Source organism: Solea solea, chromosome 16 (genome assembly GCF_958295425.1).
Source record: "Solea solea chromosome 16, fSolSol10.1, whole genome shotgun sequence".
Lineage (NCBI taxonomy): Eukaryota > Metazoa > Chordata > Actinopteri > Pleuronectiformes > Soleidae > Solea > Solea solea.
This window is the reverse complement of record NC_081149.1, coordinates 24,627,758-24,644,688: the sequence shown is the minus strand read 5'-3', so window position 1 is coordinate 24,644,688 and position 16,931 is coordinate 24,627,758. Positions and strand designations below refer to the sequence as shown.

Here is a 16,931-nt window from a genome sequence, read left to right as displayed (position 1 = left end):
TAGTATGTCGTCCAAAATTTGACAAAAGTCATCGGTTAGTATGTTGTCCAAAATGCGACAAAAAAGTCACAGGTTTGTATGTCGTCCAAAATGTGACAAAAAAGTCTTAGGTTAGAATGTCGTCCAAAATGTGACAAAAAAGTCATACTTTAGTATGTCGTCTAAAATGACAAAAAAGTCACAGGTTTGTATGTCGTCCAAAATGTGACAAAAAAGTCTTAGGTTAGAATGTCTTCCAAAATGTGACAAAAAAGTCATACTTTAGTATGTCGTCTAAAATGACAAAAAAGTCTTAGTATGTTGTCCAAAATTTGACAAAAATGTCATACTTTAGTATGTCGTCCAAAATGTGACAAAAAAGTCATAGGTTAGTATGTCGTCCAAATTGTGACAAAAATGTCGTACTTTAGTATGTCGTCCAAAACGTGACAAAAAAGGTCATACTTTAGTATGTCGTCCAAAATGTGACAAAAAGGTCATACTTTAGTATGTCTTCCAAAATGTGACAAAAAAGTCATACGATAGTATGTCATCCTAAATGTGACAAAAAAGTCATACGTCCAAAATGTCGTCCAAAATTTGACAAAAAAGTCATAGGTTAGTATGTCGTCCAAAATGTGACAAAAAAGTCATACTTTAGTATGTCATCCAAAATGTGACAAGTATGACTTGTGATGACAAGTATGTCGTCTAAAATGACAAAAATGTCATAATTTAGTATGTTGTCCAAAATGTGACAAAAATGTCATACTTTAGTATGCCATCCAAAATGTGACAAAAAAGTCATAGGTTCGTATGTCGTCCAAAATTTGACAAAAAGTCATACTTTAGTATGTCGTCCAAAATGAGACAAAAAAGTCATACATTAGTATGTCGTCCAAAATGTGACAAAAAAGTAATCAGTTAGTATGTCATCCAAAATTTGACAAAAAAGTCATAGGTTAGTATGCCGTCCAAAATGTGACAAAAAAGTCTTAGGTTAGTATGTCGTCCAAAATGTGACAAAAATGTCATACATTAGTATGTCGTCCAAAATCTGACAACAAAGTAATCGGTTAGTATGTCGTCCAAAATGTGACAAAAAAGTCATAGGTTAGTATGTCGTCCAAAATGTGACAAAAAAGTAATCGGTTAGTATGTCGTCCAAAATGTGACAAAAAAGTCATAGTATGTCTTCCAAAATGTGACAAAAAAGTCATATTAGTATGTCGTCTAAAATGACAAAAAAGTCTTAGGTTAGTATGTCGTCCAAAATGTGACAAAAGGTCTTAGGTTAGTATGTCGTCCAAGATTTGACCAAAAAGTCATAGGTTAGTATGTCGTCCAAAATGTGACAAAAAAGTCATACTTTAGTATGTCGTCCAAAATGAGACAAAAAAGTCATAGTTTAGTATGTCGTCCAAAATGAGACAAAAAAGTCATAGTTTAGTATGTCGTCCAAAATGTGACAAAAAAGTCATACTTTAGTATGTCGTCTAAAATGACAAAAAAGTCTTAGGTTAGTATGTTGTCCAAAATGTGACAAAAATGTCATACATTAGTATGTCTTCCAAAATGTGACAAAAAAGTCATACTTTAGTATGTCGTCCAAAATGTGACAAAAAAGTCATCCTTTAGAATGTCGTCCAAAATGTGACAAAAAAGTCATACTTTAGTATGTCTTCTAAAATGTCAAAAAAGTCTTAGGTTAGTATGTTGTCCAAAATTTGACAAAAATGTCATACTTTAGTATGCCATCCAAAACGTGACAAGAAAGTCATAGGTTCGTATGTCGTCCAAAATGTGACAAAAAAGTCATACTTTAGTATGTCGTCCAAAATTTGACAAAAAAGTCATAGGTTAGTATGTCGTCCAAAATGTGACAAAAAAGTCTGACTTTAGTATGCCATCCAAAACGTGACAAAAAAGTCATAAGTAAGTATGTCGTCCAAAACGTGACAAAAAAGTCATAAGTAAGTATGTCGTCCAAAATCAGACAAAAAAGTCACACTTTAGTTTGTCCTCCAAAACGTGATAAAAAAGTCATAGGTTAGTATGCCGTCCAAAATGAGACAAAAAAGTCATAGGTTAGTATGTCGTCCAAAATGTGACAACAAAGTCACAGTTTAGTATGTCCCGATCAAAATTTCACAGAGGAATTTTATAGTTATTATTCTTATTTATTATTGATTATGCTTAGTTATTATTATTATTATTAGAACCCTGCTCGTGGGAACATTCAATGTGAAAAAATAACTTTTCAATTCTTTCAACTATGCAATTCAGTCAGTTTGCAAATGTGGTGAATTTTCATGCATGGCAAGGGCCTAAAAAGTGTGCTCGAGGATCAAGTGGAAGAAATGGAAAAAGATGATGATGATGATGAGGAAAAAAGTATAAATAGAGACACAATATGACATTCACATGAGCTGGTGCATGGACCCTAAACATGGCTGCTGCAGAACAACATATAATACAGTGGGGATTATATGCAGCAGTTTAAAGGTAGGGATGGTAGATCACGCAACAAAGGCATGAAATGCTCATTAATTAAATTGTTATTTATTATTTATATTTACATATTATTTTTATATTTTATTATTATTCATTAAAGTAAACAACACACACACACACACACACACACGAAGAGCGCACTCTCCATTCTCGACTGCATTTAGTTGGGAAAAACACATATTGGCTTTGTCAGATAGAGGGCGCTAATGAGATTAACTAAGTACTTGGATTTCCCAGACGAAGAAGGTCAACGTGGAATCGTTTCCGGGTTAGCTAAGGGTCACGAACAGGAGGAAAAGACTTAACAATGTTACTAAGTGTGAGTATTAAGTTTAATTTTACACATACAGCGTATGACGTGCTGTAAAAACGGCGTCATGTATCAAGTCGTTGGCGACTGTTGTTGCTGCCGCGCGTGCTGTTATGGAGCGTGTTAGCATGTAGCTTGTGTAACGTTGCCTTATGACATCAGCTCTGAAGCTGTCACTGAGGGGACATGGTTTCAGTTCACGTCGTTATTATTAAACGCAGTGTTCAAACAACAACGTGGGGACAGTTGTCAGGGGACAGTTGTCAGGGGACAGTCCTCACAGTAAAACCTCAAACAAACGGCACCTATTTCTTATATTTTGAATCAGTTATGTTTTTTTATTTACAGCTCAGTTTCCTTTTAAAATGCTATATTATATTATGTATATTATAATACAATCAAAACATTATCAACATCTCTGGATGCACTTTGAACAATCAGCAATCGAGCACATGCATCTCTGTTAAATCTAGAAAGAAAGTGCCTGGCAGGAAAATATGTATTAATATTTTGAAGAAAACGACCTTAACTTTATTAATAAGGAGGTACTTGGATGTAAGAGTTAAAATATTTCCCCAAATCAAGTCAATCTAGACTACAAGTACATTTTAATAGTGGGAAACAACACTGCATGTATTGTATACTAACATCACCAGTCACCTTTATTCTTCCAGCAAACTAGAGAAATGTGTTTCTGTGTCTTTTCTCTCAGAGGGTGTTGCACATCGGAGGGTTGACAGTGAAACACTGCAGGTCCATTCACCACAGTCCTGTATGGAAGAGTCCTCTTATACCTATAGTGGTGGAGCAGACGGTGAGTAACAGGGAGTCAAACATCCTCATCATATGGATACCACTACATCACAAATAATGACATTGCTTCTCTGGTTAGATAATCAAAATAATGGTGTGTGTGTGTGTGTGTATGAGTAGGCGTACAAACCAATCTAACTTTATTTACTGTATAAAGCACAACACAGTTGGCCAAAGTGCTGCACACAGAGACGACAACAGACACAAAAGCTAAAACAATAAATGACGGTAAAACCTGAGGTCGGACAGATATTGTGGCACAAGACCGTGAAGACATTTAAAAACAAATAAAAAGAAATTTAATAATCAATCCAAAGGTAACATGCTCTCGTTTTTGCACCAGTTAAAAACCAACATTAGCCGAGCAAGTGACGTCGGGCTAAGCCCAACATACAGTCGTCAAAGCGAGCTTTGATAAGAGCGTGGATTAAAATCTCTAAAGTAATGCATATTTTTTTCAATACTTAAAACAAGCTCAGCTTCTTAAATGGGAATATTTTTCGGTTTCTTTGCTCCAGAAAAACAAAGAAATCCTTCAAACTGAGTCATTTTGGTTTGTGGACACGTTTGGTAAACACATATGGTGATTTACAGAGCAAACATAAGCGACAAATGAATCTATTATGAGAATAAGTGTTAGTTTCAGCCCTGAAACTGCGGTGTAGTGTGGTCTACTGTAGTGAGTATGTTGGCAGCCCTGCATCGGTCCTCAAATCATTACACGACAGTTCCCGACACCACAGTAGTTGAAGTCAGACGGCACAGCTGGTTTATCACCTCCGTTTAGGTCTGTCACAATTATTACACTGTCCTCTGTGTTCTAATTATAGTTATTTATTTGTATAAAGTGCAAACACTGGGAGAAAATGCAGCTTCACTGAATGAAGTGGTTTTGTTGTTTGTGCACTTTGTTTTCCCAGGGGAGAGGAGAACGAGCGTACGACATCTATTCTCGCCTGCTGAGGGAGAGAATCATCTGCGTCATGGGTCCTGTAGGTGTCGTCGTTAATGATGAGTTATTTTGTTTTTCTTTTTATTTATTCAACATGTTCTCTCTCTCTCTCCTCTGCTCAGATCGATGATTCTGTGGCCAGTCTGGTCATCGCCCAGCTGCTCTTCCTACAGTCGGAGAGCAACAACAAACCCATCCACATGTACATCAACAGTCCTGGTGAGAGCAGCAGTGACGCTGATTTTAAAACACTCCTGAAAAGATTAGTTTTTAAAGCCGTCTTTCCGGTGTTTTGAGGTGTGTTTGTATAAAGTCAGCAGGTGAGCCGACATCTGACTGCACTCTGCAGGAAACTGGCTAGACTAGATTTTCTCTGTGGACTTTGGTGTGGTGTCGTGAGCAGCTTACAAAGCAAGACAAATATGTGGATTGACATATTCTGTAACCCAAAATAGTTAGTCATCAGTGAGTTTTGGTTTGCAGAGCATACAGTAGGTATCTCTCTCTTATCTCCACCTCTTCCTCCTCCTCCTCCTCTCAGGTGGTGTCGTGACAGCAGGTTTGGCCATTTACGACACCATGCAGTACATCCTCAATCCCATCTCCACCTGGTGTGTCGGTCAGGCAGCCAGCATGGGCAGCCTTCTCCTGGCAGCAGGGACGTCAGGGATGAGGCACTCACTGCCTAATGCCCGCATCATGATCCACCAGCCTTCAGGAGGAGCCAGGGTAAGCTGAGCTCTCTTAGGTCCAGTAACAAGTGTTTCAGAAACAACAGTCGTCTCCTCTCTCACCGTGTGCTGTGTTTCCAGGGTCAGGCCACAGATATCGCAATCCAGGCCGAGGAGATCATGAAACTGAAGAAACAGATCAACCACCTCTACGCCAAACACACGGGGCAGCAGCTGGAGACCATCGGTACGTTTTCTCAACTGCTTAATATATTTGAGTGTTTTTTTTATTATTATTTAGTGCACTTTGGTTTAGACATAAAGTGTCGTCATCTCACAAGGACGGGAAAAGGGACCAGAATGCACCTGGATGGCCCTTTGGCTTGAATTGTCAGGAGTTTCTTTTATATTTTAAAATAACAATCAGTTATCAACACATCTGTGCTGATACATTCATCAGATTTGTTTTACAGTCTGTGTTTAATGAAGCTTTTATGACCATGTACGACTGAAAAGACTCAGGACCGCAAAACTAGCAACTCAGTTATATAAAAGCATAAAGAAAATACTAATGTGTTCTGATCCTCAAAAACAAAAAGTGTGTAGGATTTAGTGCGACGCTCTTGAGGTGAAATGGCCCATCGTTTTGTTCATTTTCCACACGAGGCCTTTCAACAGCAGCGTCATTAAATGTTACAGAGGGTGTGATGGAGAGGGATCGCTACCTGAGTCCCATGGAGGCGCAAGACTTTGGACTCATAGACCGGGTCCTGGTCCACCCGCCTCAGGCCGGCCAGGATGAACCCGAGCTGGTACAGAAAGAGCCGACAACAACAGCAGCAGCAGCAGCTCCAACTCCAACCCCACAGTCTGCAGGATCTGAGGGGGCGTCGATGGGCACGAGCCCAATCTCCTCCCACAAACCTGAGCCATGAAACCTCCACAGCAGAGCTGGTCCCAGTTCTGCGAGCATCTCCTCAGGACCAACCTCCCTGCTGGTTTCCTCTCCCCTACTCTATCAACACTCACTAAGTTTCAACAAAACAACTTTAGCTGGGCGCTAGTTCAACCATGTTTGTCCTCTTCTTTGTACTGGAACCTGCAGAGAGCACCAAGGTCCGTTTGGGTCCAGTTGAACACACACACACACACACACACACACGCAGAAGCAGACTCTCGACTCACATTGTCTGGATTATTCAGTCATTTACCGACTGTGTGGTCGACACACGTTGGTCTCATGCACAGTGATGCTGCAGTGAGTTCATCACTGGCCAACATTTTGTTTTAGATCACATGATGTAACCTGTCGTCTATGAAATGTAGTTACTGTGACACAAAGTTGTTTATTAATCAACTCTCTGCAGATTTTCTTTTTGGGAGGGGGGTGATGAGCTTGTTTTGACAGAAAGGAAACATCTTGTTCTGTTACACCTCTGTGTTAGAGGAGGGCAGACGACCTGCTATTGTCTGTGTTTGAATATACACATTTGTAATAAAAAAAATAGTTTTGACCACAATTTAAAAAAACATGGATGAATTCTTCATTTTGCACAGTTCTTCATTCTAATACACAAGTGTTCATTAAAGTTAATACAATCAATGCATTTTTACAATAAACTTACGAAATGTCTTGATTTTCATTATATTTTGATCAACAGGAGTGATTTATACTCGGGGTAAACATTTATACTGACAGAGTTAAGATAAGAAGCAAAGGTTCCTGGGAGATTCCACAGGAAATGCTTGTGTAAGTGAGGAAGTGATTTCTTAAAATGAATGAAAATGTCACAAACACGTTTTATGAGGAATAACTGCTATATGAACATTTTTCATTTCAAATATTTTGAAGAACAACCCATGGGGTCATTTTTGACTCCACTTATGCATCTAAGAGTTAAATGTTTTCATGCCACAACTTTATTTAGGTACATCTGTTCAAGTAGTTAACTCGTGCATCTAATCAGTCGACCGCATTCCAGCAACTCCAAACTTTTTAGGCATGTAAACACGGTCGAGACGACCTGCTGCAGTTCAGAGTCTGTGAACGTGACACAGAGCGGCTACTCGGAGGTTTTCAGGAACTGCTGATCTCAGAGAACGGTCTGAAAAGAGAACACATCCAGCAGCGAGCAGCAGTTCTCTGAGAGAACGTGCTTCATTGATGCCAGAGGAGGATTGACAGACTTGTTTTGGAATTATAGAAAAGTAACTTTCACTGAAATAATCACGTGTGAAGGCGACCATCTCTGAACATGTAAAACTTTGAAGCAGCAGGTGCCACTTGTTTAGTGTACCTAATAAAGTGGCTGGTAAATGCATGAGAACATAAGAGTCTTAGGTTTAAATTTCACCGCCCATATGAGTAACCATGAGTTAATTGCCTGAGGCTCAACTCACCTCTGTCACACCTTAGAAAAGATTAAGTGAAAACCTCAGTTGTTTTTTATAAAAGATAATTTTCTGACACTTTATAACTCACTTAAAGCTTTGCTCTGACCATCGGCCCTTCACTTCAATTAAAAAACAAAATTAATGACATTTGAAGAATGTTGATAACAAATGTAATTTCAATTTATTTACATGTGATTAAAGTTAAGTTTAAAAAAAAAACAAAAAACCAATCTGCTCAAATTAAGACAAACAGTTTACAAACAAATGCATTAGAAGTACATTTAATATTCTTAAAACTCCACTTCACCACCCAAAGATTTCTGTGTAAGACGAATGAGCAGGAAGTGAAATCCCCGGCACTTTTCATTCCTTTTAAATGTGAAAACATGAGCTCAGAAAGTAAAGTGACGTTAAGAACCTGCTTAGAAGAAGTATAGAAAATACAGAAAAGATTTTTTTTTTTTAAAACATTAGAGATAAAAAAAAAAAAAGACAATCAGTGACAGTACGAGTATAACAAAGTGGCACCGAGGTTGTAAGAAATCCTAGTTACAAGTAAAGTGACACAAGAAAAACTAACGATTGAGGATTGAACAGAAACTTTGAAAAGTCATCACATGAGTGAGCAGCTCTTGGGTGAGGCGGTCCAGCGCAGCCAGGACAGTTTGTTCTCGGTGTACGGAGGATAACGCAGGCCGTTCAGTCGCTCCAAGGTCCAGCCGCGCAGCATGCACGCCCTCTGGTGGCTGAAGGTTTCGAAGCCCCAGCGGCCGTGGTAACTGCCCCAGCCGCTCCCACCTGGAACAAGAAGGATCCATAAGTTCTGCTCAGAACAAAGGAAACACTAACTAAAATATAATAAAAATATCTTAAAACTGTAACGGCTCTACATCAGTGAAGCAGTGTCGTGCTTGTGTTACCTGGCAACAACACCACACTGCACACAAGGGCATTAATGACTTTGACACAGCGGAGGAACACATCATTACATCATTATAAAGTCCCACTGAAGTGTCGATGTTCAAACAGACTCACTTTTCTTGACTCATTTTACATTAAAACATCTTGTTCAACACTATTTCATGACTTCATTTCCACGTGTAAATACAAACGCAGTCAAAGCACAAAGATTTCGTCTGCAGCGAGATTCTAAAAGTCACTTCTAAACGACTTTGAAGTTAAAGTGTTTCCGGCTGCATCAGAAACTAGAATCATAATAAAACATGATATCTATGATAGGAACATGATTGATCATTGATCAGGTGATTATTAGGTAAGTGTTTGTGGCTGACAATCTGACATCCATGATATATTCATCATAAAAGCGCTCGTGTTAAAGAATGAAGTAACATCTAATTGGGATTGCGATGTTTTTCCGCAGGTGAACGCGCTCTGATATCGACGGTACGAATGAGGAAATGAGACGAGTGTCAGATCAGACAGCTGCTTCAGGAGCCACACCCACCTACACCTCCGAAGGGCAGTGTGGGCAGGGTTATGTGGATGATGCCGTCGTTGGAGCAGAATCCTCCGCTGTTGGTCTTCTCCAGCACCGTGTTCACCACCTGAAAAACACAACAGCAGCCAGTTTGACGTCAAACGCACAAACACGAGGCGACTGAAGGAGCCACAGTGTCGGAGGCTGCGGAGCTCTTACAGAGGACTCGTCTGAGAACGCGTACAGAGCCAGCGGCTTCTCTTTGCTGTTCATGATGTCGATGCCTTCCTGGAGAGACTCCACGGTGAGGATGGGCAGGATGGGGCCGAAGATCTCCTCCTGCATCAGAGCGTCGTCTTCAGCCACGTCCACCAGCACAGTGGGAGCTGAGGAGAAAACAACCACCAGCGTTTACTCTCAACTAACCTTTAAAAAAGCTTCAGTGACATCGAACAGTGAGACCTTTTCACCATAAAGCTTTTGATTACATCAAAATCGCTGTTTGTAACAATTACTGAATCACAAAGGCTGAAATGCAATTCCTTTTAATTATTCTTTATGCATTTAAACAATAGGACCAATCACAGGGCAGTGTGCTGGTGTAAAAGGTCAGAGGTCACCACTGCACAGAGTAGAAAAGGTCAGATCAATGCAATGAAACCTTTCAGAGTTCTATGAAGCGAGTGTGTGTCTGTGCTCATGTGACACCTCCAGGTTTAATTCAGGGGTGAAATAAACGCTCGTCAAACGTATTTACGCTTTAAATCAGCAATGAGCCGACGCCATCTTCAGCATAATGTACGATCAGACACAGTCACAGCTGATATGATCCGTCACCATCGCTCATTATTTGTTCCAAGACAAAAACACAACAATAACACAACCATCCATTCACACTGTCTTTGGTGAGAACGGAGCAGGAAGAAGAAAACATATTGTACCTGCTGCTACAATCAAATAATGGGCGGTTTGCCTGTTTCCATTATTATTATTATTATTATCATCATTTCTGTAACAAGCTACAACATGACTTTGAGACACAACTCTGTGATAAAAGGAACAAACACGTTGTGATTCTTGTGCGAGTCATGCTTTCATTACAAATCCTCTGGTGTCAACCACGTGTCTTTAGTGCATTTACAGTTAGTCCAAAATGCAGCTGCTCGACGTAAACATGACCACATCACACTCCACCCTCTCACCACTGGCTTTCTGTCAATTTCAGGATTCATTTTAAAATGTGACTCTTTGTTTTTAAGTCTGAATGGTTTGGCACCACATGATTTTATGTTCTCCTCCTTCTCCTCCTCCTCCACTCACCTATATACTTGTCCTCCTGGTTGCTCTCTCCTCCGACAATAATTCTGCCTTTGGACTTTCCAAGCAGCTCCATCAGACGCGTCCAGTGTGCCGAGGACACGATGCGGGCCAGGTCAGGAGAGGTTTGAGGATCCTCGCCGTAGAACTCTTTGATGACCTCCAGTATCGCCGGCACCAGCGCGTCCCGCGTGGCCTTTGAGCACAACACGTAGTCTGGAGCCACGCAACTCTGGCCAGAGTTAAAGAACTTGGCCCACACCAGGCGGCGCGCTGCGGCTGTGGCGTTCACATGACCAAATAAAATACAAGGACACTTGCCGCCCAGCTCCAAGGTGACTGGGGTCAAGTGGACTGAAGCCGCCTCCAGGATTTTATGTGCCACCTTCTGAGAACCTGGAAGAAATCAACAACAGTCAGTGACCAACGTGGAAGATCTTCTCCTGTGGAGCATGAACAACATTTACAGACACATTTAAAACTACCAGATTGTATTATTTACATTATATAAACCATGTATAGATGACCAGGTCACCAATGTGCATAAAAGGTGTTCAGCAAAAGATAAAATGATTCAAATAACGTACAAAAGAAAGTGTGTTCAGCCATGGAAACACCCGGAACACGGCTCCCCAGGGGCATTTTCAGTCATGTATAGATTGTGAAAGTGTGATTTCAACAATGTCTTTGAGAAGACGTGAACATTTAAATGTAAGCATTCATTCAAGCTAGCTGTAGCCTAGCTACTTTGTGTTGAAGCTAGGCTATAAAGCTCTAGCGCCATCTTTAGTTTGAACTATAGTCATGAATAACTGGTCCATGAAGAGGTCCCAGGGGGTTCCCAGAGACAAATAAAAGGACATTTATTTATTTAACCAGGAAAAGACTCCTTGAGATTAAAACTCTTTTACATGAGTGACTTGGCCAAAGCAGCAGCATTGTTGTCCAGATTTTTACTGACTGATCCTTTCAGCGCAATAATCCCTTGTGGGTTAGGGTAACCAGAACAAGTACAGCGGGCACACACACACACACACACACATGTTCGACATTCATGACTTGAGGGGACATTGCATTGACTTACATTCATTTCTTGGAGACTTACTCTAACCTTAACCACAATTACTACTGGCCTAATCCTAATCCTAACCCTAACCCTAACCTCAACCTAACCATGAAACATATCTTCACCTTAAAATGTAGTAATTTACGTTATGGGGACTTGCTTTTTGTCCCCACAAGGAGGACAAGTCCCCATAATGTGACTGTGTAAACAGGTTTTGGTCCCCACAACATTAGTAATACCTGGTACACACACACACACACACACACACACACACACACACACACACACACACACACACACACACACACACACACACACACACACACACACACACACACACACACACACACACACACACACACACACACACACACACACACACACACACACACACACGTAGTTAGACAGCAGTTAGGTTGTAAAAGCGACAAGTCGTACAGGTTGTGATGATTAGTAGTTGGACAAAAACACATACGAAGGTTAACATAACAAAAGTGCTTAGATAAGAACAGTACATGCTCCAAACACACAGATGGAGGTTATCTCAAACATTTCCCCTTTAAAGTGTTCAATGAGACCAAGTCATTTGGTCTGATGTTCCAGGCAGAGGGAGCAGAGGGAGCAGCAAACCTAAACGCTTTCTTTACCAGTTTTGACTTTTTTTGACGGCGAGAACAAATCCTGAGACCGAAGACTTTGAGTCCCAGTATTATTCCGGTTAATGTCAGACTAAAGGTAAGAAGGAAGTAAACCTAAGAACCTCCTCTTGAGTTGAGGCCACGGTTACGGTCGACTTTAATGTTCGCCTTGGTCGATGACACCTTCCCACCAAGTTTCGGGAAATTCTGTGGAACTCAATGTATGCTGAAGTCATAGGGCACTTCCTGTTTTGTGGCAAATGTTCGAAATTCGCCGAAAACAGCGAGGGTTGCCGTGGCTGCGCCGCTTTGAATCCACCAAACCTTTCAACAATATTTCATCTTTGATGTGAGCGAACTCGGATGAGTCTGCTCATTTATATAAGGGGCAAATCGCCAAAATGGACGCCAACATTCAAAATGGCCGACTTCCTGTTGAGTTGAGGCCATGGTTACGGTTAAGTGGCTCTGCGGTGCGGTGTGGTGTGGATGGATCAGTCTATTACTGAATGTGCTAACTCTCAGCTAGCGGCTAAATCATTAGCAACACAGTCAAAGCCGCATCATTCACACGTTATTCAAACACATCAGTTGCTTTGTTGTTCATATTAACAGCAGATGCTCACATTACAGCTTTTAATACGATCATGTGATCAAACACAAGTTTCCATGAGCTAAATTTGTTTAAAGCTATAATAAGTTACTTTAAAAATACAATATCCTTGTTACACTTGGGTAGAAGAAGTCAGACACATGGATTTGAATATGAATACGTATGATATGTGCACCACACACACACACTGTAAACAAATCATCATGTGACACATGTTGTACCTGTGTAGAAGATGTGGTCAAAGCGATTCTTCAGAAGTTCTTTGGTCTCCTCTGCTCCACCCTGAATCACTGCGTAACAGTCCTGTCGAACACAGTCACATTTCTAACTGTTAGATTCTCTTCCATGTGTTTAAAGGTACAGTATGTAAAGCCCGTAGATTCTCCTGGTTTCCTGCACACATTTGTCATAAAATATCATTTGTTCTTTGTCACAAGTATCAAGGACAATGTTCTTAGGGCTGAAGTCCGCGACAATATTTACAGTTTTCAGGGAACACCTGAACTAATGACTTTAACAGAAGCTATATTGGAGTCTGGTTTCAGCATAACTGGGGTCTCATCAATGAAACGAGTTTGGAGGTGAAGTTTAGAACCATTTTGACATGTAGATTCGCTGAGGGAATTGAACCCACAAACTCACAATCAGGTGTGTTTTCATTTACCTGCGACAGATACTTGGGCAGAAGCTCTGCGATCAGATTGTCTGTGGCAGCACTGATCTCTGAAGGTTTGATGATCACACAGTTTCCTACACGGAGACAACCGACAATGGTTGAAATTTTGGAATTATTATATAATAATGAGACATTTGATTTAATGTAACGAGAGAGAGAGAGACAACTCTCATCCGTATGCGAGTGATACCTGCTGCGATGGCTGCCACCAGGGGTACCATGAGGAGTTGAATGGGGTAGTTCCAGGGTCCGATGATTAACACGACTCCTAACGGCTCCCTCCGTACAAAACAGTCGTCTAGCTTTGTGGCCTGAGACGCAACAAAAATCACAACATGTAAACATAACAGCGTCACAAAGAATAAAACATTTATTTATAGGACATGCTTTAAAGTAGAGCTGCAACTGTAAGAAAATATTCACATTTAAGGAGCTGAAAAATGACAGAAACCAGAAAATATTCACATTTAAGAAGCTGAAAATGACAGAAACCAGAAAATATTCACATTTAAGAAGCTGAAAAATGAGAGAAACCAGAAAATATTCACATTTAAGAAGCTGAAAAATGACAGAAACCAGTAAATATTCACATTTATGAAGCTGAAAAATGACAGAAACCAGAAAATATTCACATTTAAGAAGCTGAAAAATGACAGAAACCAGAAAATATTCACATTTAAGAAGCTGAAAAATGACAGAAACCAGAAAATATTCACAATTAAGAAGCTGAAAAATGACAGAAACTAGAAAATATTCACATTTAAGAAGCTGAAAAATGACAGAAACTAGAAAATATTCACATTTAAGAAGCTGAAAATGACTGAAACTAGAAAATATTCCCATTTAAGAAGCTGAAAAATGACAGAAACCAGAAAATATTCACAATTAAGAAGCTGAAAAATGACAGAAACCAGTAAATATTCACATTTAAGAAGCTGAAAAATTACAGAAACTAGAAAATATTCACATTTAAGAAGCTGAAAATGACTGAAACTAGAAAATATTCCCATTTAAGAAGCTGAAAAATGACAGAAACCAGAAAATATTCACAATTAAGAAGCTGAAAAATGACAGAAACCAGTAAATATTCACATTTAAGAAGCTGAAACAATCAGAAATCTTGTTTTAACAATTAAAAAAAGCTTCAAACAGATTCAATTATCAAAATAGTTGACTCATTTAGTCTTCGAGTAATTGTTTCAGCTCTACTTTAAAGGTTAAAGCTGGGCTGAATTCAGTATGTCCAATTAACGATAAACAGGGATTGTTGGGCGCTTTGTATGGACATTACTTATCGATTGAAAACGTAACACTTACCAGATTAGTGCCGACATATTCTGGCTGCATCCATTGTTTCAAGTTGGAGACGGCGTGGATCAGCTCATTGTTCAACATGTCCACCTCAGACAGGACGGCCTCAAACTTTGGCTGATGAGCAGAAATGAAAGTGAACGGCCATTAGTTTGGAATAAAATTCAAATCATTCTTGCATAGAACTGTGCACAACGTGTCAGCATCATAAAAGCAGTGTCAGTTTCACATTGAACAGTGTGTAAAGATACAGAAGTGCACTGAGGGATGGCTTGAGCCACTGCATGCAGCTATGGGCTCATGTTTATCTCATGTCTGCCTCGTGTTGTATTTGCAACATCACAAGTGCAAGAATTGTGACAAGTTTGCTTAAAATGTTCAAAATAAACTTTCCCTGCAGACCATTTTTCTTGTTTCATTCCCTATTTTACAGAAAATGACCCAGGAAACATTCAGGCATCCATGGTGTGATGACCCAACAACATTGTTTACATGTCTTTGCACGCTGTAAACACAAGTGCAGCTTGAGGACAAGAGGAAGTGTGTGTGTGTGTGTGTGTGTGTATGTGTGTGTGAGGGTCACATGACCCCGGCCTCGTACCTTGGCGAGGTCTTTGTGCAGTGCATTCAAAATCTCTTCCTCATTTTCTTTAATCATGGACTTGAGCTTGTTCAGCTGCGTTCGACGAAACTGCTCTGGTTTTGTGACGCCGGAGCGAAATGTCGCCCTCAACCTCTCCAGAACCTGGACGTGTGCGTCCATCCTTTTACCCTGGAACACAAACATACACAGAAATACAGAGAAATAAGACACTCTTTTACACCACTTTTAAACAGTCAAGTATTCTTTTTCAGTGGAGCAGCCATTTTGACATGAAACCAGGGACACAGGTGTTGCTAATCACAATCAATTAATTATCTGCGCAGGAACTTTGTTGTGCTTAGTAACACACGTGTTTACATTGTTTTTATTTATTTATATATTTATTTAAGTGGCTAATGTGGAAAAATAGTTGTCTTCATTATTTGTTTCCGACAAACAGCAGCTAGCTCACTGTAGCTAAATAATGTGCTGAGTCATGTATAATGACTCATACAAGCATAAAATGAAGTCTATATTCAACAGGTTCTTCAAAACCAAGAAAACAAACGTTTGACAGGACAGAGTCTGCTGAATGATGGATGGGTTCCATTTCGCTTCCTAAACGTCAGGGTTCAACACTGACTCTTTGTTACACTGTCCTGTTTGACAGGTACTGAACACAGCCATCATGATGTGATCCTCCTGTGTTATCAGTATCACCTGCGCTTCTCCTGCCAAAACGTCCACATTCAAAAAACGGCTCCTACATTTCTAAAACACACAAAAACACTCAAGTCTTCACGTCCACGTGGTTGGCTGAGGACGGGTCACGGTCTGACGCAACAAGGGAAACATTCGAATATAAATAAGCCGAACTCACCGCAACACTTCAAAGTTTTCTTTCAGCTGATGTTTTAAAACGAGTGGTATTTTGTTACTCACATTCTCACACCGGTTAAAATACATTTAACCGGTTAGTCAATGGATACCGGTCAGGCAGCGACAGAGGCAGGTGTCGCTCACCTCACAGTGAAGTCACGCGAGCAACCGGCGCCAAAACATACAGCGTTCAAAGTGTCAAAAACATTACCTTTCACTTTAGTTTGAATGTTCTTAAAATAGTCATTAAGACTGGATTATAATTCTAATTCATATAAAACCGTGCGGTTCGAATCAGGGATGAGATAAAATCTGTGGAATCCTGTTTGACATGAAGAACCCGTGACACAGTGACACAATCATCCTCGGCAGCGAGTGCTTGCCAAACGCAACAATGAATACAATCAAGACTAAACATTGTATCTTGTTTAAGTGTACCTGGTTATGATGCTGCGTCTGTGCCTGAGGAGGAGAACTCACAAATGATTGTGTTTCCGGGTGTTGATACTTTTCTAGCCGGTTCGTCCAATGTGCGGGGAACTAGGGGGGTTTAGTCAGTCCGTCGATCTTGAAAAACTGCCTTGAAACGAGTCTGACCAGAGCAGGAAGTCCCGGTGAAGAGTGAAGTCCTCATTCGCTGTAAACCCTTATTATACAAAGATAATCCGTCGAAGATTGAGTACAGAAAAACACTGTGTTACTGTGGATTGTTCCACTCTTTTCTTTCTTTTTCGTGTGTATTTGTAGTTTCATTTGTTATAAAACCAGACATCAATC

At 40.2% G+C, this 16,931-nt stretch overlaps 2 protein-coding genes across 5 annotated transcripts; one reads left to right on the top strand and one right to left on the bottom strand.

Moving 5' to 3' along the window:
* The first annotated feature begins 2,716 nt into the window (after positions 1–2,716).
* clpp (caseinolytic mitochondrial matrix peptidase proteolytic subunit) lies at positions 2,717–6,759 on the top strand. The gene is made up of 7 exons (XM_058652525.1): positions 2,717–2,812; positions 3,516–3,617; positions 4,537–4,608; positions 4,691–4,787; positions 5,110–5,297; positions 5,381–5,486; positions 5,939–6,759. The coding sequence occupies exons 1-7, from the start codon at positions 2,801–2,803 to the stop codon at positions 6,172–6,174; spliced, it is 813 nt and encodes a 270-aa protein (XP_058508508.1). The 5' UTR covers positions 2,717–2,800; the 3' UTR covers positions 6,175–6,759.
* A 1,027-nt stretch (positions 6,760–7,786) lies between these two features.
* On the bottom strand, positions 7,787–16,741 carry aldh3b1 (aldehyde dehydrogenase 3 family, member B1). 4 transcript variants are annotated; one of them, XM_058654676.1, is made up of 10 exons: positions 16,593–16,741; positions 15,294–15,464; positions 14,699–14,809; positions 13,572–13,692; positions 13,370–13,455; positions 12,927–13,008; positions 10,392–10,784; positions 9,291–9,457; positions 9,099–9,198; positions 7,787–8,431 (listed from the first exon to the last, which is right to left on the bottom strand). In XM_058654676.1, the coding sequence occupies exons 2-10, from the start codon at positions 15,453–15,455 to the stop codon at positions 8,247–8,249; spliced, it is 1,407 nt and encodes a 468-aa protein (XP_058510659.1). In that variant the 5' UTR covers positions 15,456–15,464; positions 16,593–16,741; the 3' UTR covers positions 7,787–8,246. The 4 variants fall into 4 exon arrangements, with proteins under 4 accessions (XP_058510659.1, XP_058510661.1, XP_058510658.1 ...); XM_058654678.1 differs by lacking the exon at positions 16,593–16,741 and adding an exon at positions 16,366–16,390; XM_058654675.1 differs by lacking the exon at positions 16,593–16,741 and adding an exon at positions 16,218–16,309.
* Between the last annotated feature and the right edge of the window lie 190 nt (positions 16,742–16,931).

Bases quoted from the DNA above. Each gene is read 5' to 3' on its own strand.
- clpp (XM_058652525.1), top strand. The intron at 4,609-4,690 runs GTAGGTGTCGTC...TCCTCTGCTCAG, and splicing joins TCATCTGCGTCATGGGTCCT to ATCGATGATTCTGTGGCCAG. The intron at 5,298-5,380 runs GTAAGCTGAGCT...CTGTGTTTCCAG, and splicing joins AGCCTTCAGGAGGAGCCAGG to GGTCAGGCCACAGATATCGC.
- aldh3b1 (XM_058654675.1), bottom strand. From the start codon at position 16,241: ATGTATTTTAACCGGTGTGAGAAT. The intron at 13,693-14,698 runs GTAAGTGTTACG...GTTGCGTCTCAG, and splicing joins AATATGTCGGCACTAATCTG to GCCACAAAGCTAGACGACTG. The intron at 8,432-9,098 runs GTGGGTGTGGCT...TTCTTGTTCCAG, and splicing joins ACTGCCCTTCGGAGGTGTAG to GTGGGAGCGGCTGGGGCAGT.